Source organism: Paralichthys olivaceus, chromosome 6 (assembly GCF_024713975.1).
Source record: "Paralichthys olivaceus isolate ysfri-2021 chromosome 6, ASM2471397v2, whole genome shotgun sequence".
Classification (NCBI taxonomy): Eukaryota; Metazoa; Chordata; class Actinopteri; order Pleuronectiformes; family Paralichthyidae; genus Paralichthys; species Paralichthys olivaceus.
Window position 1 is genome coordinate 9,154,639 of NC_091098.1, and position 25,459 is coordinate 9,180,097.

Below are 25,459 nucleotides of genomic sequence, written 5' to 3' on the forward strand. Positions count from 1 at the left end.
CACTAGGCCCTGGATTGTTGCTAAAAGCAAACAAGGATCTGATTGTTGATCTTACTGTGTTCTCTCAGTTTCTCTCCATTTAAAGAATACAAAGAGTTTTTATGTTCCTCATAGATAAACATACAGTATGTATAAGGAGACAATGTGAGGTGTAGATATTGAATGTGGAATGAAATAACAGTGTGTAATTGTCTTGTCAGTGTCAGTTGATCTCTTCATTATGTGTTGATGGGGAGGCGAGTGTGAGACCACCTGTGAGTCAAAATTATGGCTTGATGTTGTATCCGGGAGGAAATCAGTCGCCGCTTCGGAGCTGATGACGGGAAAATAAAAGTCAGATTGGTCCGACTGGATCCACATTGTCAATAATATAAGCAGACTGTGTTCCATTAGAATAACTTCTCAAAACCTTTTAAAACTTTGCTATGCCTGTGTCTGCCTCATACTGACCCCAAGGTAAGATATAATTACCACAGCGATGGCACATCATTGGTGATGAAATGAAGCTATTAGTGAAGGAAAGGTACTTCACTTTGTCTCTGTCTCTTACTTTCATTTGTCCGGCTTTGTCTTTGAGGATTTTTAGAGATACATTACATTCAACTTTTGTCTGATTAATGCAAACTCAGATTAGAAAAAACAAATGCAAATGCCTTAAATTGATTATCGCAATCAAGGTAAGGGGATATTAAGAGCTCACATAATTACACTCACCTACATTTCTGCTAGTGTGATTTATTATGTTATATTTGGTTGATTTCAAGAAGACAGTTCTTAGTTAAACTAGGCCTTCTGTTCTGATCGTCAACTCTATCACGTAAGAATACATTGCATGCAGAAGTAATTGCTGGGATCTGGGAACATGACTGCATCAGGGTTTGAGCAATAAGCATTCAAGGTCTTTTCAGATAAAACACAACAGCACTGTGAAACCCATTCTTTTCAATGGCATGTGCTGGACCACACTCAAAGGTCACTAATTAACAGGAACTGCCACTGCAGGGCCATGCAATTCTCAAGGAAGGGAAAGCTGATATTGTATGTTAGAGTGCAGCATGGGCCACATTTTTGTGCCCGACCCTGTGCAAGCCCAAGAGGAAACTAACCAAGCCTGGTCCAAACCTGACAGGATTTCTGTTTTATGTGTCTGAACCAGATTCCGAACCCAGTGCAATGAAAATAAGCTGCATTGACTTTGTTTAATTCTGTCCCAGACACATGGTTATTGCTTGTTTTCCCTAATTACAGACATATGCAGTGTAGAAATAAATCAGCCCAGCCAACTTGACTGACCCGACCTAAATTACACTTTGTCTGAAGCCGACCTGGCCCAACAGGCTCAGGTTGAGTAAGCACATTCTAGTGTGTGTCTGAGTTCCACTAGTTTACATGACACGTACACATTTTTACAACACATTTCGAATCAAGAAAGACATCAGGTGTGCTTTAACAGTCAGTTAGGTAAAATACATAAGCCAAAAAACAGAAATCTATTTTGGCCAGCATAGTGCAGACCAAGAGGGATGTGCGCTAACCCTTTCCATCTGAAGGGGCCTTCAGTCAGTCTTCAGTGCTTGTTGGCTGAATTTGCACTTTTTGTTTTACAACCTATTGTCATTCTGATGCACCCACAAAGAAGATGAAGTGTTAACTGGATCAAAGAGAAATATTTAGTACCATTTTATCCTCAGGACATCATTGTAGCGTGTTCGTTTCCCACAGAGCTGCATGTTTACATTTTTAATGTAAACTTCCTTTTAAAAAGCACAATGTTAAATGTAGTGGTCAAATGAGTTGACTTTTAAAAATGTGCAAAGACTGTGCATGCATTATGTATGTTTGCGTTTGTGCACGTTCAGTCCTGAATCTGCAGCATGTTGAGGTATATGGCGTATGGGTTTCCCTCCATCGTTGCGTGTTGTCGGCCAAGTGAACCGATTTCTCATCTGGTTTAATGGTTGACACGTTTACAATTTGAGCATTCACATAAAAGCAGGGAAGATTGCAAATCATGCAACTCCATGGAAACCTGAGTGATCTGTGCCACTGTGACCTGGGGCACTTTCAGTTGCAATGTTATTAAACTCAGGGTTCGGGTTAGTATCCATTTCTCCTAAAACTTTTCCCTCTGACTCTCTCATTCAGTGTGAGCTGAGAGTAAACCTCTGGGGGAAATGAACCCAGTCACACTGACATCCACAGCACTCACAGCTAATTGTGATCTCAAAGCACTGATGTAGAAATGACAGTTGGCTCATGTCTGCATTAAATACAGAGCTGAGACCAAGATTTATTATTGTTTTTCTTTTTTTTTTTACTGTGGATTCAGTTAACTGGAAAAAATTGCTTGTCTCTTAAATGTCAAAAAATAATGAAAAGCGCAAGTCAAGTTGCCAAAGCCCAAATTTATGTGCTGACATCGTTTAATCAGCTGGATCAAAAAATTTCAAACTTTTTAATTTGCATCTGATAAATAACCAAAGTAATTATCAGCTAATAAAATATTTGTCTGTTTGTGTCATCCATCCTTCTGCTGGTTTTCTTTTCCTCCTCATCCTGTGAGCACAAGGTATGTAGTCATAGCTAAAGATCATGTGTTCCCTTATAGAATTAAAATATATATGTTAGAAAAGAATACTCATTATTTCTGCATCAGTGTTTGAGCCGAGGTCAGAAACTGTATATCTTTCACCGTCAGCCCTGCAGTAACTATGAGGTTACAGTATGTGAGGTCACCCCTTGCAATAAATGGACTGTGTAAATTAATTCACTATGATTCATGAATACTGTAGGCAACCATCATAAATACAGGCCATTAGTGTACTTTGTTTCAGGCCCATATGGCATGTGTGTATCATGACCACAATCATCTCATGCCCTGTGTGTGTGTGTGTGTGTGTGTGTGTGTGTGTATACATCACTGTCAATGCAAGGATGCAGGTGGATTTATGTGTAAGGTGGCAGAGAGGAAGAGAGGACCACAGGGACTGAGTCTAAAAGGTCTGTCTAACATGGAAGAAGATAGAGAACAGTATCCAGAATCTTCAAGGTTCCAGCTCTACTGTGATCCTCAATAAATGTTAATACACAAAGTCATGATGTGTCTTTGACAGCCTGTTGAGCAGGTTTCACCGTGAAGATAGAAAGGAAACGAGGAAATGCAAGCTTCAGAGCACAGTGGAAAAGCTGTCGAAGTGTCCTGCCTTTCTAAAATGAAACGTCTCCTCACATTAAGCCAGCTGTTGCCACACACACACACAAGCACACACACACACACACACACACACACACACACACACACTTTGGACAGCAAGAATTTGATCATTTCGAGCCTCCCTTTCAAATTACTTGCTTTTTACCAGCTAGGCCCTATACCACAAATACATCAATACTGCTGTGATTCAGGGCTTTCAGTCATTTATTCACTTTACCTTTGCAGACAGAATATTATAGTTTTTCTCAGGCAGAAATGATGGCTGATGCAAGCTGACGTTATTTGACAGTGACCACGTATTAACTTGCACAGAAAGGTCAAAAGGATGTAGTCATGATCAAGCTTGTATAGACAGATTGTCTCCTTAAATAAATGTGTGTTGCGGTCGGCCAGCACGCAGAAATAAGCCATTTACTTTAAACAGTATTTTCATGGCTGTGTTTGGCTTGGTCTGTTTGTTTTTCTTATACTGTGACATTTTGCCGACCACTTTGGCTCAGTTGGAAACCCGCTACGTAGTGACACAGAGAAATTCACAGCTTGTCTGTGTTGCACGTGTTGACTGTGGGCTATGTGTCTTAACTCCCACACACTGTTTGCAGTGATAGCGATGGACAGCAAAAGGAACATTTATTCCGGTTACTGTGGAAAATCACCTCTCACAGTAAAAAGATTGTTGCAGAGAGAACAGGTTGAAAGGCCTTGAGCAGATAACCTGTACATGTTTTCTATCATCTTTTTTGCTCTATGCACATGCACAGCTTTCTATTAGTTAGTGTACACACATACTGTAGGTCTCAGTTCAAGTTTAATGGCTTTCAGCCTGAAGTGGCTCTAATTCTCTGGCAAAACTATTAATCTGAATTCCATTAATTTTTGTGGAGGTGTAGGGTATGACCCAAACAGAAGCCTGGGGGAGGATCCAGAATTTGCTATTTCTTTGCAGCATTTCCCACATCATTATTTAAAACGATGGTGGTAGAGGAACTGCATGCACACATTGGAAAAACGACAAGTGACACTCAGAATAAAGAGTGAAAGATACAATCTCATGTGAGAGAAAACTGTATTGCATGCCACAACTGCAGTTGAAACTCTGAGATTTTAATGTCTGCGTGGATGGTAAAAATCTATAGAACACAGCAAAGGTTAGGTTACAAATAAATCGCCATACAGCTATATAATGCAGCAACAGAAAAAAACACCAGGTTAGAGATCTCTTATGTTCTTAGGAGTGCTCAAAATGTTTGGTTCATGATGAACCTGTGGCAGGACACATTTAAATATGGCGAGCTGACACAGTCTAGATTATAGAAAAAAAACTCTATACAAAATTTGACATGATGAAATCGGGCATTAGCCTTGGTGTAGGTTTGCACCCTCTCAGCGCCCCTCTAGTGTTATATACTGTTTAGTGAGTTTGCCACAAGTTTATTCTACATCCTCAACATCAGAATCTATCTCGTGCACTTCTGAGTCAGTTTGGATACAAGTTTGTCTGGATGCTGCAGCTCTGAGTGGACAACTTCTGTTGAGCCTGTTCTCGCAACACTCTGACCGTCATACAGGAGCTCTCAGATGATTGCCTTTGCACAGTACACAAAGAACACACACACAGGGAGGGGGGGTGGTGGTTATAGCTGTGATGCCTCCAGATGCTCGCTGATTGTTCCTGGTGATTGTGCTGCTAGTAACTGTGACCCCCCTCTACTCCACACAGATGGAGCTGTCAGCTCCATTAAGGATATGAGATGATTAAAACTGCAGTCAGCAAAGCCACAACTGATAACTTGGGTCTTGCTTGACGCAGGGTTAAATATTGCAGGTCAGTTTGGAGTAAGCGAAAGGTACTGAGTGTTTCTGAAAGACGGATTGAAGCTTTAATATCTGTCGTCATGAAACAGACACAAGAGTTAGAAGTTTGGAATAAAAGTTGACAACCAGTGAGGGAGTCATCAGGTATTTAAAACAAATAGATCCATCTGGCAGCAATTCACATGGAGTTTATGAAAGGAGTGGAGGGTTAAATGAATGGAGTAAATAAGTAAGTCAATATCCACTGTAGAACAGAGTGAGCACATGTAAAATGTATGTTAAGTGTCTCAGGAATCTATTTTTAAAGAAGCGAACATTGTATTGCATCATTTTGACCTGCGGTAGACCTGTAGAGGCGTAATGCAGCCTCTTCAACAGTGAGAGACACACATAGAGACAGAGAGAAACCACTTTTCCCAACGGTTACCATGGCAATCCAATAAATGTGCCATTACTCTCTGTATTGACTCTCAATAAAGTGGGTAAAAATGAATATCCTTTTCTAGAGCGTTAAATCTGGGCTTAAATGCTGATGCCTGGTGACAGGCGTGCAGAGTCAAAGCCCCTTTCCCTGATTTACAGAAAACCCAGCCAAGAGGAGATGAAGGGGCCAGACTGAGCAGATGCTGTTTCAATTTCGGTTTCTCCGCTGCACAGCTCTTTCTTCATGGCTTGACACATCTGCCCAAAGGAAGTGCAGATGTTGACTGAGGCACTATTTTGGATACAGGAGATTGTTCTGTCAGTCAGAAGTGATGGGGCTGCATTTTATTACCCCCCTATTCAAAATATTAATTTATTTATAGCTTTTAAAAGACTTTCACTTTTGTGTTGCAGTGTGTTGCAGAGCCTGTTCACAAGAAATCAACTGAGCTTTTGTTTGGTGAGAAAAAAAAACCCTCCTGTCAACAACATGACAGTGCACAGATTTCAGGATGGTTGATTGAAGCCGCTTCAGCAGCAACGCCATCTTACACCCACCTGAAAATTGCAGTCATTTTCATCTGTTAACAGGATGAGCTGTTCCTACACAGGCAGGCACACAGGACAAGCATATCAGGGTTAGTCTGATGTGATGGGTTTGGTGCAAATTCAATGCTTTTTCCACTTTGGTTTATCTTTTATTACCCAGGGAAAAATCCAAGCAAACTTACATTCATCTCTTGTAACGATGTGACACATAGACTGTGTAGAAAGATGGACTAGAGGAGCAAGGTCCTGTTGATACACAAACACCATTGCATTGTCAGTCTCAGCTGTCAATCATGATGGGTCACACATTTTTATTGAATTAGATAATTTAACTAATTAAATAACTCATTAGAACCAAACACATCATAAAAATCTAAACTTACTTCAGTGCAATAAGAACTACAGAAACCGAAACCATCTTTGAGGTAAGTTTATTTGATGTGTGCTTTGACTTTTTTTTGGTCCATGTCCCATCTGCTAACATGGAGAAGCAGGGATTTTTATTCATTATCCATACTTCAGCCAGCCACCAGGTGGCAATCGAGATGCTTAGGCTTCACTTTGGGATACTTTTGAGATGTTTGGGGCAGGAAGATAAATACAGTCAGAAGGTCCTGTGCTCAGGGCTAAAGCATATTCCTGTGAGAGAAAGATTGCCATGCAATTAACATGGAGCTGCTACTACCACCGCACAGACTGCTGCAGTGGTTGGGTTGGATCGATGTCAGATCATAATCAAACCACTGTTATTTTGGAGGTGGACCGAGACCACCTCCTCTCAAGGGTCTCAGTGCGGTTATATTTCTCAGTGTCAAAACATTAAAACGTGGAGGTGTATAAACATCCTAAGGGAGGCCATCATTGAAGCTGTACACTCCTACCTTCTCTTTTCTTTGGCCGTTCTAGCGTTTGCAGTCCAGTCTGGCTGAATTATGCACCGATGCCTTTGAAAGAAAAGGCATGTCGAGTAATTGTTTCTGATCTCTCCCTCTTCAACTTTCCCCCCCCCCCTCTCTCTCTCTCTCTCTGGCCAGCTCACCCTCACCCAGCACAGTCTTCTTCCATAATTGTTTTAGATTGCTTGGTTACTCAGTGGAAATCTGCCCAGATTGACACCCTGACACCAGCTTTAATTGCCAATTCCAAACTATCAGCAGCGTTTGATGGAAGTCTTCCCTCAACCTGGCCTGCTCAGGTGTCCGCTTGTGGGAGAGACTGTCCTGGATGGGTCGTGCAGCGTATTAGTGTGTATTGAATACTCCTGTACAAATGTGCTGTGTGGTGTGTGGGAGTCGAGTGGCCCAACCTTTGTAAGCTGTAACTCTGTTGTACTAATGAGGGGCCTTTCCCACATTTGTCAGGAGCTTTTAAGCCAACGCTGAGTGGGTGTAGGCACCATTAGCCCTAAATGTGCTTCACACTACATGCAGGCGTTCAGGTGTAACACAAACACACACATACACAAACACACACACACTAAAGGCTCCAAACCATTTGACAATAACTCATGTATGCATGCATAAAATTTCGTAAAAGTTTCATCATATTGTGCATTTTGCAGAGCACAAACTGCCTGTGCTTCAGGTGTTTTACATATAATTCACCAGGTAAATTGCAACTACTCATTCAGGAATTCAGCAAGGTCATAAACTGTATAAACAAAGTATAAATAACTGCAGTGTCAAGGATGGATTGTCTGTTAAACATTACTGTATAACAGGCCATAACAAAATGTACTCATTTGTTATTTTAACATTCCACCTGTGGCCTCAAGTACATCATTTTAATAGAATAGTTTTAATTGCAGGGTGTGTCTATCATCACAACAGAAATATTGTCAAACATTATAAGTGTGTCGTAGACATTGCTTCTGCTTTATAATGGTTGTGTTTATTCGTGCAGCCAGTATGCATTCAGGCAGGGTAAGAAAATGCATTAGTGCACCCTGAGCTATAGTATTTATTCATGTGACATGTCACAGTAGACAAAGCACAGGTGTAAATTATAAAATGAATGATGGCTGAATTCCATTTAGCTGCTTCAGGGTCCCCGGTATCGTGCACACTGCCTCGCTATCACACTGTATTGGCTGACTGTGACACTTGGATATAACATCCGTCGTTAATTTTGACAATTTAAAACGTCTGCTGTAAAAAAAAAAGTTCAGTTGTCTCTAATTCAAAGCATTAAAATGTTCCTCATCACGATAATAAAAATATAATCACATGTTGGTTTACTGGAAGTGCTTTGTATGAAAAGCTGTTGATGATACTGCAGGTTTGTAATTGCCGCCATAAGAATCTGATAGATGACCCACTTAGGAAGTTTTTGTTAGTTTTAGATCAGAAATTTTGTGTTTCCACCTAAAAAACCTTCACAAATAAGAGACTTGCAACCAGTACATTCTTTTTATCAATCCTCGTGTAAGTCATAAATTAGGAAAAGTGTTCTCACATGGTCGCATTATAACTGCAGATCGTTTTAGTCACCAAATGACAAATTGAATGAACCAGATACAGAAATAAACTCTGCAACAGTATAATACATTTCATCAACACCGTACTAATTTCCACTTGACAGCTCAGGAAATGTGTTGAGCTGTAAATATGATGCTCATTTCTGACTGCAGTTATGAAGACTCAGGTCTGAGCTCACAGCAGTAATAATAAATTGTTCTTCTTTGCAACTTGGGGGGAGCGGAACAAACTCTAAATACAATGTTGACATTTAATCACCCCGTTAAGTCCTCATGGTGAACGTGTTAGTAAAATGAACACATCCAGCCACTCAAGTTCAATATGCATGCTTCTTTAAGTAACGTTTTGGTGTCCTTCAACTTCTATGCTGCTTTAATCTCCGACATTTTCACCAGCTACTCTCTTACTTTGTGTGCCTGCTGTTTGAGCAGGTTGTGTTCAGTGGGATTATCAGAGCTTTTTCACTGGAAACACCTGCCTGCTGTTTCTGGAAACATATTAGATTAACACCACTCAGTAGTGCGCATACAAACAGTCTCCTCACGAAACCACATTTAAACTCCCTAGATTCAGATTTACATTTTGTCCTGCACCAAATTACACACACTTATAATTATCAGTCGACTTAACATGGCAGATTTTTCATCAAGATCAATGAATTGACAAAATTGTTGAAGAAAATAAAAAAAATTGCTTGCAATGTTAGAGAAAGTGATAAAAATAATCTGGATCCACCTCCTGCCATCAAGTTTTGTGGTAATCCTGCTTGCAAACAAATTGACAGGGGTGAAACCATAACCACCTTGGTGGAATTAATGATTTTTTTAAGCAATATTTCGGACAATACCAAGATAATCTGATGTGACTGTGGTAAAAACACAGTGATGAGTTTTTAAGGTGCTACAAACCAAACAATAACTGTCACACTCATTTATTAAATGCATGCCAAGTTTCTGTGTCTAAATTATGAATCTTTTAGTAAAAGTAGGTATTTAGGGGAGATTTTATCTAACTGCTATGACATGTTCATCAAACTGTCATGGCAGAGAAGGTGAAAAATCTCATTTATTCCCTGCTGCGAGCGCTGATGTGGTCTCTAATCCTGCTGCCACAGAGGTCATGAGTGAGCTGTCCCTTCTCTCTGCATCCCTTTCTGTCACTCCCTTTTTCTCTGTCCCTTTCTCTCCCTCTCTCTCTATCTCTCAGCCTCCTTTTGTTTGGCAAGGACTTGACCAAACAAAACCGAGCTGGGTATCTCTAAAGCAAGGTGACTGCCAAAGGTGATTTTTCACCCTGACTGCCAGGACACAATGAGTTTTAGATGGACAGGCCAAATTCTCCTCCCTCCAACTGGCAGTTGTGGATGAAAATAGCACTGGCCTCTTGCACTGAGATTTGTCACCCATATCATTATCTGCTCTCGTATCCCTGCACCCTTAAATGTATTGCCCTGAAAATGAGGTTATAATGGACTTAATGTTGGTGTTTGTGTTTCAGGGCCTCACTTTCTCTGGTTCATTTGTTTTATTTAAGAACTACACTTGGAATGGATGCACCCTTTTGGCTCCAAATGGCAGAATGAAATAACTCTTAAAGTGCTATTTAGTCTTAAATACCCTTAAAACATGGGACATAGCATCGGGCCAATTGGAATCCTCTGGTAAATTACACACTGGCAAAGCTGCTGAACATATGTTGTGTGCTCACTGACATTACATTCACTAGTCGGTTGTAATTTAATGTTTAAATATATTGTAATTTTCACCGGTCTCTTGCATGGACAGAGGAGAAGTGTCTACAAGTGGCACGGACAGAACAAAAACTATCGAGCCTCGTAATGTGATTTAATCAGTTGTGGTGTTGGAGGACAAAGTGCAGCTCTGGATTTGAAATCTACTGACTGAATTGCCCTCTTTCACTTTGACACTAACGTAAAATGAAACGATTCTCAGCAGAGACTTCAGCTATTGATCAAGGTCAGGGGCGAGCTCTATTATGCCTGAACTCAGACAGATGTTAACTTCTAACCGAACTTAACAGCCTTGATGTCGGCCGGAGACGGGCAGAGCGGATGACAGAGGGCTGGGAGGGGATAGGAGAGAAATGCAAATGATTCCCTGGATAAGTTAATGTGCCTTTGCCGTGGCAACAGACTCTAAATGCACTGGGGAGGTAAGGTTTCTCTGAGCCGGCCAGAGATATCATTAATCCAAAGCTGACCTGGCCTGCCTTCAGCGAGGCCCTGCCCACAGAAGTTTATTATCCAAGAGGAGGCTGTCCAGGCAGCAGCGAGGCCGAGGAGAGACCATGTGCTTTTCCAAAATGACCGAGCGGCATTTCCTTTTAAGTATTCCTGAAGACAAATTGGCTTGGATCAGCAGTTAGGCAGCTGGCTGATGAAGAGGTGAGATGTATAAGGCCCACGTGGGCATTTTCATCATGAAGGCTTTTCTTTTCTTTTTTTTTTTCCTGCTGCGGCACGTCACCTGCTGCAGTGTGTCATTGTGTCCTAGTCGCTCTCACGCTCTATCACTCACCCACACACACTCTCTCTCACACACACACACACACACACACACACACACACACACACAGCACAGCACACTAACCATTCAGTACAGTGCAATAGATTTGCACTAATCCTCACTTCAGACATGTACAGCGCAGTTTTGTTTGTGGATTACTCGTCTCTGGCAAAAGTGAGAGATCAGCACACAGGGGAGTCTTAAGAGTTTAAATAAGAACAATGCTTTTGTACTTTAGTCATGCAGAACAAAGGGAGCGGGCAGAGAACAGTTGGTCCACTTTCATATCTGTTAACTGGTTAAGATACAGTGCACAAGCAAGACACTGCATTCAAAGAATTTTCATATTTAATGGCTTAGTTCTGTCTAGGAAAGCTCAGTATGTCAAAGTCGGACTTTAACTTTAATACCTGGAATATTTCACATTTTGGTTACATGCATGTCTACATTGGTTTGACTTGTGACTGTGCAGAGATTGGTGGGTTTAAAAATCCCTGAATTAAACAACAATTGTTGAAATGCATCAATCCTTCGAGAGTTTAAACTAAAGTGTTTATAAAATATTGAGGATCTGAACACTTGGTGGGTATTTATACGAGAAGCTCAGGCACTGTTGAATGTTTGCTGTTGTTGAGATATTTAGTTTAACGGCAGATTATTGTATTACCACAGAAATAACGTATGGAAAATTGAAATGTCAATTTAGAATTAGGTTGATACATGAAACATGATAACATGATGTGGGTTGGGCTGCATGTTGTTGCAATTCTGTTCTATACAATTTTTTGCATTATAGGCCGAACAATTTTTGATCACTCAAGCATTTAATCAGTCCTTATTCTTGTTTCATCAGCCATTTCTACTTTCAGCCTTTCATGAGTTTTTCATTCTGAAAAAAAATGCCTTTGTCAAATATTTGCATCATTATTTTGGTATAGAAAGAGTCTTTTAAATGTAAAGTATGGATGAATACTGACAGTGTCTTCAATTTGTCTTACATCCTTTTGTCTCTTTTTCTGTCCTTAAATATTAAGAACTGCATTATCTCCAATTAATTGCCCAATTAAAATAGTGGAATTGCTTGTATGTGTTCTCATTCCTCTCTACTGCATTTACATGCCTTGCCTCCCTTATCAAGCACTCAAACTCAGAACCATCATATCAATATATCTTATCAATCAATATTTAATGTGATGCACCACATTAAATTGATTTGCTGTCATTTGACATAAGGTAAAAATCTACATAGATTATACAGAGATCACTGAGATGAGTAAAGGTTATAAAAAAAGAGCTCTTGTGTGAGGCTGCTGGTGAAAGAGTCATTTGGGAAGATAATAGAGAATGTATGTCATATGCTATCTTACCAGTTAAATAGGAAATATATATTATATTTAAAAATGATAAACGGTATTAATTTGGTGAAGTTCCCTCTTGTGATGACAAGATTGATAACTTTTAAGTACTTACAGAAATGTTAGACATGAACTTAGTCATCAATTACAGTTGGCTGTACTGTAATGGAATAATTCATATCACTATTACATGATGCATAGCAGAGGATGACATGTCATGAATACTTGCTAAAGAGTGTCATCCTCTCATTCTACAGTGAGCTATGTGGAGTGAGGTGGGTTTGTACAGACCACAGAATGGAAGAGAAGAGAAGTTGAGTGCAGGACGATGAAAACATTCCCTCCATGAAATGATTGTAATCCTCTGCTCTTGTGTTTCTGTGTCTTTTTGCAGGTTTGGCAGTTCACCAGATAATCACAATCACTGTGTCTCTCATTATGGTTATCGCAGCCTTGATCACAACACTCGTCCTTAAAAACTGGTAGGAAAGATTCCTTTACTTTTTTCACTCATCAACACATCATACCTTTACACGCTCGCTGTCACAAATCCTTACAGACAGCCAAAGGTACAAGGTATGATTTTATGTTTGGTTCTTGTCTTTGGTGCGTGTTTTTGTAGCTGTGCACAGTCGGGAAATGGTCGCCACAATAGCCATCAGCGCAAGATCCACCAGCAGGAGGAGAGTTGCCAAAATCTGACAGACTTCACACCGGCCCGGGTGCCCAGCAAGGTGGACATATTCACTGCCTACAATGACAGCCTGCAGTGCTCACATGAGTGCGTTCGGACTGCCGTGCCCATCTACACTGATGAGATGATTCAGCAGACGCCTGTCTACAAGAGTGCATACAACGGAAACAGGTATGCCGGCCCAGGAACATCTGTGGCACTAAAGGTGCTGAGTACCAAGCGCACGAGTTTCTACCAAACCGATAATTGTAAAACTGTACTGGTGCCTAAACATGCCAGAAAAGAAGAGAAAAGCAGAATAGGACAGTTGACGATTACAGCTCCTTTTTTTTAATCAGGCAAATTGGAAATTGAAATTTAAGTATAGTTTTCTTAAATATGAAAAATATAAATAAAATATTAAAATAAAATATAAATAAAACATGAACCAACTACCACAATTTGACAGCTTCAGTGTTTAAAGGCCACACAAACGCAAACACGGAGCATCCCTCTGATTTCAAATGTATCTGTGTTGACAGATGCTTCATACAAGTTTGCGGCAGCTACTAGCTAACAGTAGCTTAACGTAACGGGCTGCCAGAGCCATGTAGAGTGTGTGTTGTCACCAGAGTTAAATGTAATGTTAACTGGACACGTGCTGTAATGGTACTGCCATACAAGCCAGTAGATTTTAATTTCTTTTATTGTATTTTGTGAAGCACTTTGTAACCTTCTTTAGATGCTATATAAATAAAGTTATTATTATTATAATGTTTAAGTTGCCTGTTAGAAGGGCAGCTATTTCAGTAGAGAGCTCGGGCACCAAAATCTGTTGAATCCTTTAACCATGCTGTCCTCCATTACATTCAAAATCATAACTGTTATTATCCAGTGAGTCTCAATCTACACATAAAAATCAAACGTTGGTTGTTGTGTAATGGGCCAGTTTATAGATGGAAGCCAATGGGATGTGAAGTCTCTATGGTGTCATTTTCTAAATAATCTTGCTGACAGCCTTTCATAAAGAAAATTGGCGCAGTGTATACACGTTATATATATTTATATATGTATATGGAAATCTGAACTTCAAAACACCTCCCTTCACTCTGAGTTTAAATTGTTCTGTCTGAGGGTGAAGACGCGTCGCTCTTAGTCTTTCAAACTGTCAAGGCAGGTGTGTTTGGCATAATGATCTGGGGTTGTGGGTTTAAACCATCATTATATTTGCTCTGTGCTTTTGTACTCCTTAAAGTGTTCATTGTGTGAGGGGATAACAGTGGCAGACATCTAAGCTGCTGGGCCAGCATGGTCACACTTACTCTTTGTATCCAAACCCTTTAACACATTCATTACACTGGCAGTAAATAGCTGGAAATAGACCAGAGTGTCTGGTTTGTTAGTTTAAAGTCGTGGAAGGATGGAAGGACCTCCTCAAAGAAGTGATTAGCTCTGTGTGTTTCTCTGTGACCAATGGTACAGTGTCGACTGTGGCAGTAAAAGCTAACCAGGGAGTTTATAAGGCCTAAGCTTAATGTAATAAGATCAAACTGCATCATGTTCATCAAAGTCTATCTATCTTCTCGCACATTAACCCTACAGGCCCTCCCCCACCGAACGTCAGCTGATTCCTGTGGCCTTCGTGTCGGAGAAATGGTTCGAGATCTCCTGTTGACGAGCCGAAAGGCCTTGTTCTTTTCGTGTGGGCGGAAGAGACTCCCTGAAAGCACGCTCTGGTGGGTACTGTGCCACTCTGTCCCCCCTTGCAGACCATCATATGAGCAGTGGCCACCTCGATCCCCGTGGTGATGCTGCCCCACTTTGGGAATAGAAGGGAACTTGGCATATGTTTGTTATTTGTGACTTGATTATGGCCTCCTCCCATTCTCTGTGCAGTGATGAAGAAATCCTGTTCACTGCAGGATCAGCAGGCTATAATTAAGATAAGAGACTAATTATGTGTACATCAGTATTAATAAACTGCATAATCACAGTTAAGGATTTCACTCCGCATCGTTGAAACATTTCCATTAATATTTATTTTGCCACTCTCTCTAAGCACGAGCATATTGATTTGAACATTTCAAGGAGTAAAGGAGCGTTTTCACTTGACTTGTGACACATTTTTATGCACGGCTAATGTATGCCTGAACAGACTGCATTTGAAATTCAAAGTGTGAAAGTTAAGCACATGCTCCGGCCCCACAGTGTTGCTGGAAGCCCGGAGGGAGGCGTAACGTCTGCTATTGACCCAGATTTTAAAAGGAATAGATTGCCTGCAGGTAGCGTACTGGGAGGACAGCGTCTCTCCATTGTCTGGACACACATTAGTCTCAGTCAGCGCTGCTCTCCACTGCACGCTCAGTGCTGCTGTCTTAAAAGACATAAGATTCTTTATTATCTCACCAGACCTAATGTATTTCTACAGCAGACCTTAAAACAGTGCACTCTCAACACAGCCTCGTCGTTTCAAGAAAGACATGGGGCTGCATGTTTTTTTGGCCTGATCTGGATACCAGTCCCCCCCCTTAAATCAGTGCAAAAGTAGGTTAGCTTTGAAAATCCTGTCTGTGTTGCAGAGTTGTCTCTTTGAGCCGGGCCCACAATGAGGGATAATTGTGTTTTTGTTCTTTGCATCTCCACAGGATCCAGCTGGAAATGAGAAACACAACAACAGCTTCTTTTGTAAAGTAGTGTAATCACTCTTTGGACACTGGTGAAGATATTTATTTTTCTAGAGATGACAAGCGGAGCAGCTACAAAGCTGCCTCTCCATATTTCCAGGAACGTGCAGTCATTTAGATATAAATTACATGTAGGTATATTTACAGGACATTTGGGACGAGACTGTGGTCTTCACAGATGTCTCAAGAAAAAAAAAAAAACACTGGACATTTGGAAAAGGAACTTAAGGAGCTGCTGCGGCTGGAAGACAGTATTTATGAACAATGTGCCAATAATGCCACTATGTGCCACAACCTGGATAGACGGACATTTCAACAACTGAAGGACTAAACAAAGAACGCTATATTAACCCTGTAATGACTCCAACTGCATTGTTTTCTTTTTTGTTTGGTCCCTTTTTTTAAAGAGATGTGACAGTTTAAAAAAAATGCTTCAAGATGTATTTGAATTTGTTTTGAGATAGTTTTAAGAATTGTGTTGCAAAAGAGTCTTAAAGATATTTATACAAAGCACTATTCTATTAGTTGGAGGGAAGAGAGATGGTGGAAAAAACAGAAACGGTATATGCTTTATCTAACAGTTGATTTTCAAACATCGTTTCTACAGGTCCCATTTTAGGAACAAAAATTGTTATGTCTATTTTTTTACACAGTAGAGTCTGCCACAGCCCTAACAGTGGAGGTCTGAAGCACTTGGTACTCCACACTGTTAATTAAATAACCCCCCCACCTACCCATTCACCCCCACAGCTTAGATTATAACAAAAAAAATCATCTGAATACACCTGGTGCGAAAACAACGTCTGCTCCAACCGCTCATTGTGTACGCTCCAAACCTGATTTGGGTTTTATAGAAAAACACACAAAAGCTTTCTGTGGCGCAGGCTCATAGCTTCAATGAATCCCAATGCAGCACATTCATGTACAGGATGAGTAAGGACACGGCCGCAAAACACACTGCACGGAGCTGGACAGGACACACATACTGCCTCAGGTCTGTCTAGCTCTTTTGCACCGTATGTGTTGGTCTTAGCCTCGGCAGCTGTTTGGGATGAATTCTAATGACTTTTTATGATTCATATCTGAGCTGCGACGCTAAAAAAGGGCGGAATAGATTCAATTTGAGCTCCACATTCATGTGATAATTTGCATAAATAGGAAAGAGATTGAAAAAACTAATCCCTTCACAGATAGTACATTAATATCTCTCCTCCCAACTTCCAGATTAGTTCAAATTATTTTTGAAACCTCAAAGTCTGATTTACGGTGAGAAAGTCATAAAGAACATGAACCAATTTGTCGAAGATGGAGCATAAAATTATCTCCAGTTTTTCAGCTGATGCCGAAGAGAAGGAAGCTGTGACAGAGGTGCTGCAGAAAGGGGCTCCCATCTGGATTTAAAGGGATCTGCATCAAGTGTTTTAAACACAGGCTGCAGGCAGGAAGGAATTCCCTCACTGAGTGTGTAGTTAAAGGTTAGTGAGCTCTATTCTGAGCCCAGATCCTCTCAATAATTGAGGACAACATTTCTAGCATATCAGAATTTCTGCTAACACAGCCAGTGCACAAATTAGTGCGCAAGGGAGCAGAGCGAAAGTACAAAAATTAAAAACAACTCTGTCAGTGCATCATGGAAGCAAGAGGATTATGACGAGCCCGTCAGCCGCTGCCAAATTGGTTAAAACTATCTCTTAAGTCAAGGTGAGGGGACTCCGTGGTCAGGAAGGGACAGTAACGTTCTCCTGAGAGTTTTCTTGCTCCAGTAATTTTATTATCAATCTCCGAAAGACACATTACCTTTATGCTATGAAGCTTTTGAGGAAGCCGCCTCTCAATCTACCTTCTATTGTGCTGTGGGTTTGTACAAAGCACAATTCTGTAATTGTAAATGTTTCTTGGTTGCAGACAGCAATATGTACAGATGAAGCAGGTGGGATTTATCAATGTGGAGCTCCAGGAATTGGCGTTGGTGGCGTTTTAAGGCAGGTTTTCGGTTCCTTGAAGGATTTGAGTATAACGGGCCTTCCCAGTGAGGTCAGCAGCCGTATATGTGAGCCAATCAGGAGGTGCCGAGACGGCCTGGGACAAACACTGTGGTGCAAAAACTCCTGATTTTGCCCATTCACAACATGACAGCCACACCTATGAATGACCCATACCAGTTCAGCCTCGCGCGTGTCAGGCTACGGAGTTGCTTCTTTGACATAACATATATTTTTCTGAATGAAGAGTGTTATATCACTTAGTCAGAGGGTTACAAAAACTTACTGTATATTATAACACGTGTAAATGTATTTTCTATATATTTGCTTCTATTTGTGTACAGGTGTGTTCTATTTTTCAAGACCCCACCCGTTTTTGGGGAGGTCTCAGCTAGGTCGGGGATAGTGTCTTTGTTTACATGTGTAACTACAGTAATTTCTTTCAAAACACAAAAACTAACCTTGTGCCAAGCTTCCTACCTGCACTTTCAAGCAGTACTTGTATTATATCTTTAGCTAATCAGTATAATACTTCAGTAGACGCTGCAATAGAGACTGGGGAGTGATTTCCAGGTGGTACGTGTGAAAGGCACAGTGCTGCTTGGTTCTAAGGCGTGTTGTTATCATATCTCAAGCTGTGCTGTATTTACGGTTGGCTGGGAAACCAATGACTTGCTGTTCTTGAAATTCATCTCGACATTAATTCTAATATACAGCGCTCCATCCCACAAATGAAAAAAAAAAAAAACAGTGTGAATCCAGTAGCTGCCAAGAAACCGACGAAAGTTGATCAATACTGGGTTGTATTAATTTGTCATATTTATCATTTTGCTACAACTGCCCCACACAATGTATGATATTTCATTCATACTTTACTGTAATGACTGTGAAGACTAATATTAGCATTTATGAGCATATGAAATAATCAGGGCGAGGCGGCTACATGGGGAATTGTGTAAGGATGGCGGTGTGTGAATTACTCTTTGTCTGCATTTTCATTTTTAATGCAACAGATATATTGACCTATTTCAGAAATGCCAAGATCAGATAAAATGCATTGATGTGGAAACCCATTCAACAAAGGATGTAAAGGATGATTCTGGCTTATTATGACTTTGGCCTTATTGTTTACCATGTGAGCATCTGTAGGCTGCGCTGGTCTTTTTTAGATGTTTAATCCACCACTGTGGTGCAGACTGAAATATCTCCATTATTATTAGCAAACCCCCTGAAAATGAAGTCTGGCAGGGTAAAAATACAAGCACACAACTGTGATGAGTCAAACTTAATCCTTTAAAGTGTGATGGATGTATACAACAGATACTTTGTGTAAGGATTTTACTGTTTGCCCTCATTTTCTCTGCTCATGTTATTTTTTGCCTCGTCAGACTTTGGTCTCAGCAATTAACTTGGTGAGATCAATTTTATCATTAATGAAAGGAATGGCATTTAGTGCTAAGTGTTAAAACAAGACCCAAGTTGCACTAAACCAGAATTATCCTTTGAAGCTTTCAGAGTGAAGACTGAGAGATCTGTTCTCCCTATCATGAAGTACAGTCGTTCCCTGTTTCACCTGAACTCTCAGAAAAATCAAGGAGGTACCTGTGGTTTCTGCACTAATAACACTGTACCCAATAATTGTAAAATATAAATGTTACCCAATTGAAAATCATTGAGGTTTGACACCAAGCTTATGATGATTGTGTGAGACTGAGTTCTGATTCTTTGAAACTTACAAAATCATATGATTGAAGCTTTTGTTTGAATTTCATTCTGTGTCTCATACTGTGGGGTTTCAAGGGTTTTACTTCAGTTTGCCTTGTTTGCATTGTTAGCATTTCTCATTAAGGTGGACATGCCTTTAGTGAGCAGCTCTCGATTCACCTCACATTCCTGAAGGACATTCAGACAAGGAAAAATGTAATTTGCAGCTTATAAATTTATTCGGAGACATCGGCATACATCAGCCTTTTCCCTTTTTACCTTTGTCTGAAATCAAACTGATATGTAAGGAAATGCCTTACTGCTCTCTTGCCTTTTCAGTTCATATTTCTGGATGGCTGATGAGTGTGGTGCATTATATAGCTAAGAGGGAGGAAAATGATTCCACTCGGCTGGTCAGATTTGATTCAGGAAATATTATGTGAGAGCAGCGCAGGAGGAGAAGGCAGCAAGACGGGGGGGGGCTCGTAGGGAAGTCTTAAACAGACACCAAAGACTTGATATGCCTTTTTCACAACGTATGAATATTTCGCGGCTGCCATTTCTGTCTCTGCACCAACCCACTAAACCTATGCTCCCTTCAGCACAAACAAGCTATCAATCAGCGAGGCTTTTCCTGTCAAGATGAAGGATGCGCTGCGCACTCGTTTGCAGAGGCTGTGATTCCTGTTGGCATGTCAGACATACAGAGTGGAACTTATTGACATATGTGTTGTTTGGATTAGATGCTGACTGAACATCTCCAAGGCAGAGGTTTGTTTTTAGTTTTTTTTCCTCCATATCACCGGAAGCGTTCGCATGAGGGGAGAGGAATCAGTGTATCGACCCTGTTTAAACATGGCCTACAGGCGCCTGATTAACCTAGAAACACGTCTCACAGCTGGCACCATTGGTTACATAGTGAAAATATTCATATAAGTCTAAACTGCAGGTTCCTCAACAAAACAAGGCAAGACTCAGCAGGAAGAATAAAATATTAGATGTGACAATGAAAGGTTAAACTCAGAGGAAACGACAAAGTTTATCTTCCTAGACTGATGTGTATCTTACTTAATCCATCTTTTAGGCAGAAAAAAAACTGTAGCTCCTCACTCTGCTTCTCTCATCATTTCAGATAAATCACATACTGTGCGCTTACTGTATCTAAAGCAGAGGGCTCGACTCTCCTCTGGGGTCATGTTTTTACTTTTCTATTCACAAGAGGTAAGGCGCTGTCGCTGTCCGTGCTTATCAATATGTCAAAAAACTTGAAAAAGGGAAAAACAACACTTGGTTTGCGGCATTTCAATTCTCCCATAAACCCTCTTGCTAGATGGTGACTAGCTTTGCCAAATCTGCTGTGGCAGCATTCAATCTGCGTAGAGGACCTCCGATGCTGAGCGATTCCTCCAGGACAAAGATATGAGTAACACTGCGCGGAGATTTGGGATAACATGGAAAATATCAATTTATGGCAGGTCGCTCTTTAAAAGTTAATCAAGATTAAAATGACCGGAGGTGTAAAAAAACACATTCACTTTACATTACAGGAAGTGTTATAGATTTTTTTCCCTTTGTTTTGAGGGGAGGGCGTTTCACATGTGAACACATTGATTTGTTCATTGAAATTGACTTACAATCACAATTCATACCAACCATGAAGGAACTGACTCGAGTTGTGTTGTCGCCATAAAAATGAAGAGTTTGTACTTTGTGACTCTTAAACTTTTTATATTTGTGTTTAATATATCAATGAGTACCTCTGTTAACTTTTGTATAAGACCTATGATTATAGTATATACAAACACTTACACGCACCCACACACACATACACACACCTCCACGAAAAGGACTCCAGTCTGTCTCTGTGACGGCTAAATGTTGTATAACTTTTATTTTGTGTCTTATGAACCACATCTCTTCCTTTTGTAGTTATTGGTAAACGTTTCGATTTCCAGGTGACTTTGATTTGGTTACTCTTGTACTACTAAGCTCTGTATTTGCAAGCACTGTAAATGCGATTCTCATTGGATTCGTCCTCTGTACATTTAGTACTCTGATGTTGCTATTAATAAAATGTAAAACAACATGGGCTTGTGCTATAGGGAGTTTGTTGGACTGAGTTGCGGGGGGGGGGGGGGGGGGGGGGGGTGATCAGGGCAAACAGCACAAAATAAAAGATTTGAATATGAAATCAAGCTCTGTGTGTGTTTCTCATTTTTTAAGCTGCACTTCTTACACCAACTAAAACTCATATATATATATATGTATAAGTTTTTTTAATTAAAAAAAGTATGACCTTCAAATGGCTTAAATGTAACTTCCCACCTTTCATGAAGGGGATCATTAAATATAGTAATATTGCTTCTTCCCTCCCTGTCTCCACACCCCCAGAGCACCACCTGCAGACGTGCAAAACAACCTGAGCAAAATGTGTTTCCTCAAGTCATAAATAACCATATTAGAATTCGATTAATCTAATTACGAGTAAATGTCATGGTTCCCAATGTGTGGCTCAATAACGTAAAGCACACTATTAGTGGATTCATTTGTCTCTAATTTGTAATTGGCTTGGAGCATCACGTCACGGGTCTAATTCTGATCAGCCAGCGGTCACTGACAGTGGAACATCAGCACTTGTTTGAAACACTTGATATACATATGATGTTATTGTCAATATTTTTATATGGTCATTATGATCTGTTTATTGGCTCCATCGCTGAAAAAAGTCTGGCACCATGGTCCGTCTGGATAAAATGTTCCGAAATGAGCAGTGACATATTAGTAGAGAGCCGTAAGTGCTGCAAAAGCTATTTTTCTAGCTGATTAAAGTGTGAAAGGTCTCCTCAGCCAGCTTCTCTTCCTATCTAGAGCAGTCAACCATTAATAATAGCATTGATTAAAGCTTTGTGAGCACAACCCCTCCTTGTTTAGTATTCCCTTCACAATGGTTTTGCAGGCTGAGTGAAGAATCTGTGAAGGTAAATATGTTGCAAGATGTGGGAGCTTGTAGACTTAATGTGAGAACAAAAATCTGAGTGTGTATGCTTTATGTTTCACTTGTATAATACAATCAACCGGATAACTCAACAAAACCAATGAGGGAGGTAGGGAGATTGGAACTTATATATTCATAAATGTTCATTCATTCATTCATCTATGTATTCATTATCTATACCGCCTATTCCTTTAGGGTGGTGCAGGGGTGAGAGGTGGGTTACACATTGGACTGGTCTCCAGCCTATGACAGGACCACTCACATTCACACCTTAGCTCAATTTAGAGTTTCCAATCAAACCAACTTCAATATGCATGTTTTTGGACTGTGGGTCTAAGACAGAGTAACCGGTGAAAACCCATGCAAACATGGGAAAAACATGCAAACTCTATACCAAACCAATTTGTACCAGGAACTTTCTTGCTTAGTGGCAACAATGCTGCCGCTATCAACAAATCTGTAGATTGATATTGTAATACATACAGCAGCTGCAAACTTGTTATCTATCTTTTTTTTTAAAATCAGAAATCAGAAACTTAAAGTGCACTCATATTCTGACCTTTAAGGTAAATGCAAAAGGAAACACAGGGGCAAACAAACATGGACGGAGTCAGTTCCTCATACACACATTCACAGCTGATTATATTGATGAGTCAATAAATGTTAATTTCCCAAAGTAGCCAGTGAGTGTTTTTCCATTTAACAACCTTCTAACATTCCATGTAACCTTTCCATCTTCTGGTCAGATGCATATCCCTCGAATCTCTGAGTTGTCGTTTTCTTTCTGTCTCGCCTTTTACTTTTCTCTCACTTAATGTTTTTAAGATCACCTGAAGATAAAGTTCTCCCCTCCTGTTTGACGAATAGGCACAGGCAGAATGAGTCCTCTTCCATGCTCCCTAAAGCCGGCTGCCTCCTCAGGGAGGCCTGCCAGGCCGCATTAGCATGAGGCCAGTTGGATCAGTCTGCACTGACTGTGACAAGCCTGGAGCCCCCTTCGCTCCTCATACATTAAATAGAATTATCTAGCCCTGCCTGAACAGACGGACCCGATCAATGGGGTGGGCAGCACATGCCAACAGCTGCAAGGGAGTTACCTCAGTGTGGTGAGATTAATTCACGCTGCAGACCTGGACCTTTCAAAGACTCTGCCACCACCAAGTCCAGACAGCGCAGTCAAAGTCAATTAGCTCCATGGTTGTATGGCGTGGAGTGGACCAGCTGAGACAAGTGCAGGCAGGGCTAAGACGACTACGAAACTATCCAATTCAAAGATCTGTTTCTCATGAAATTGCACAGCCATGATAAAGGTGATTGGCAGCCTCCATCCAGGTTTAGGAGATAACTAGTGTTAGTGCCTAGATTAATTACGATTATATAAACCCTGCTTCTTCCTGAATGAAAGAGGCTGTTTCCTTGTGCTCCATATGTGGAAGTAAACTTACCACACATTTTTCTACTTTGTGCCAGGAAGTATAGAAACTTTAGCTCTGGTTACCATTTGGTTGGGCAGCAACAGCTGTTGTGCTGGAGATTGCAAGATGAAGTTTTCCATCCTGCAAGTTTCGTCCCACATCTGGTATGATTGTCCTTCTTTAACAGAGGGGGTCCAAAGGGTCTCTGCATGATAAACTGGCAGGATAAAGGCTATCTAATGCATGCTTGGTCCTTCTGTATTATATACTGAAAGATGGCACTGCTTTCTAGAAAGAGTGTTCTTGCTACTGGCAACACTAACCCAGAGTTCTAACTGGTGCTTCATTGATTGCAGAGTTATAAGATAACAATACAATCCAGGTACAGAACCTGGGTTAGCATGTCAAGTACAAAATGCGGACATGTTTTAGGACATGGCATCTTTAGATCCCTGATAATCTCAGCAGAGAGCAAATGAGACGATGGGTGTTGTGTCATCCTATGTTTGCCACAGGACCAAGATCCCTTGAGTGTTCTTCCACTAGTATCAGAACCTTGTATCCTCACAGAAGTCATTCAAGGGAGAATCTCTATTACTCATCAAACAGATCCTCATCTTGAAACTAAATGGCAGCAGTGTCTCAGCCTGTGGCCTCAGAAGAACTTACCAAATGTGTTGTCTTTTTGAGTTTGTGATAGTGGTCACAGGTACACAATTTGGAAAGTGCAGCCTCAGCATTAAACATACCCAGATATACTGCACAACTGATTTGTACATTTTTGTCAAGGAAAAGGACTTTGCAGTAATATGCAAGATACCTGATCACAGAGGTGGAAGCTGGGTCACAAACAGCTTGACAAGCTCACTCACAACAAGCTATAGTCAGTTACACATCAGAGAAAAAGTCCAAAACAAGCTGCTCTCCCCTCGGACACAGTCACACCAACAATAATGAGAGAAACGATGAGGAACATCGGCTAGTAACATAACTATCTTCTAAAGATAGTTAGCCTGCTACTGCCACAGGTAGCAGTAAAACACAATATTGATGTAAACAGGCCACATCAGATTTATGAAAAAAAATTCAACCACTACTGATTTGTGTTAATAAGTGGTCTTTTTTGATAGATATATTTCTATTTAGGAGTCAACTGGATGCACTATTTGCCCATCACACCTCAGCACCATCCAGTCTCCACTATTTGAACTCTTTCAGATTTTCTGCCTTCAACAAATGGTAACTGGAAGATCCAAATCCAAGATTCAGAATGCCCTTTGAAAAATCTAGAGGTGACACTACAGACATTTATTTCATCTTTTCTAAAAATTGCGGTTAGAGCTTAATCGCTCACAGGAGACCAAAAAGATATTCTATGACCCTGATAATGAGCTTTCAGAAAAAGGACAAGGAGCACCACATTATTAACACAATGCTTATGCTCAAATTCTATGCTGTAAAAACACACTCGTCTGTAGTGCCCCAAGTAATGCATTGTTGAGTCTGAAAATGGCAAAACATTTTCGGGTGACAGACTAACTTAATGTCTATCACTTAGAAAAGCTCGGAGATGCCAAAGGGTGAGAGAAACCAGACAGAGAAGGAGACAGACAGCACAGATTTGGGCTTTCAGGGCCATTTCTTCAAC

At 40.6% G+C, this 25,459-nt stretch overlaps 1 protein-coding gene across 1 annotated transcript in view; it reads left to right on the forward strand.

Annotated features, from left to right (window-relative positions):
* ajap1 (adherens junctions associated protein 1) overlaps positions 1-21,487 on the forward strand; it is a 48,292-nt gene extending 26,805 nt beyond the window's left edge. Inside the window, exons 3-6 of the mRNA XM_069526996.1 lie at positions 12,753-12,840; positions 12,981-13,223; positions 14,634-14,767; positions 15,677-21,487. Of these exons, the coding sequence (XP_069383097.1) occupies positions 12,753-12,840; positions 12,981-13,223; positions 14,634-14,706 (404 nt within the window). The 3' untranslated portion in view covers positions 14,707-14,767; positions 15,677-21,487. The remainder of the gene's footprint in view (positions 1-12,752; positions 12,841-12,980; positions 13,224-14,633; positions 14,768-15,676) is intronic.
* The last annotated feature ends 3,972 nt before the right edge of the window (positions 21,488-25,459 follow it).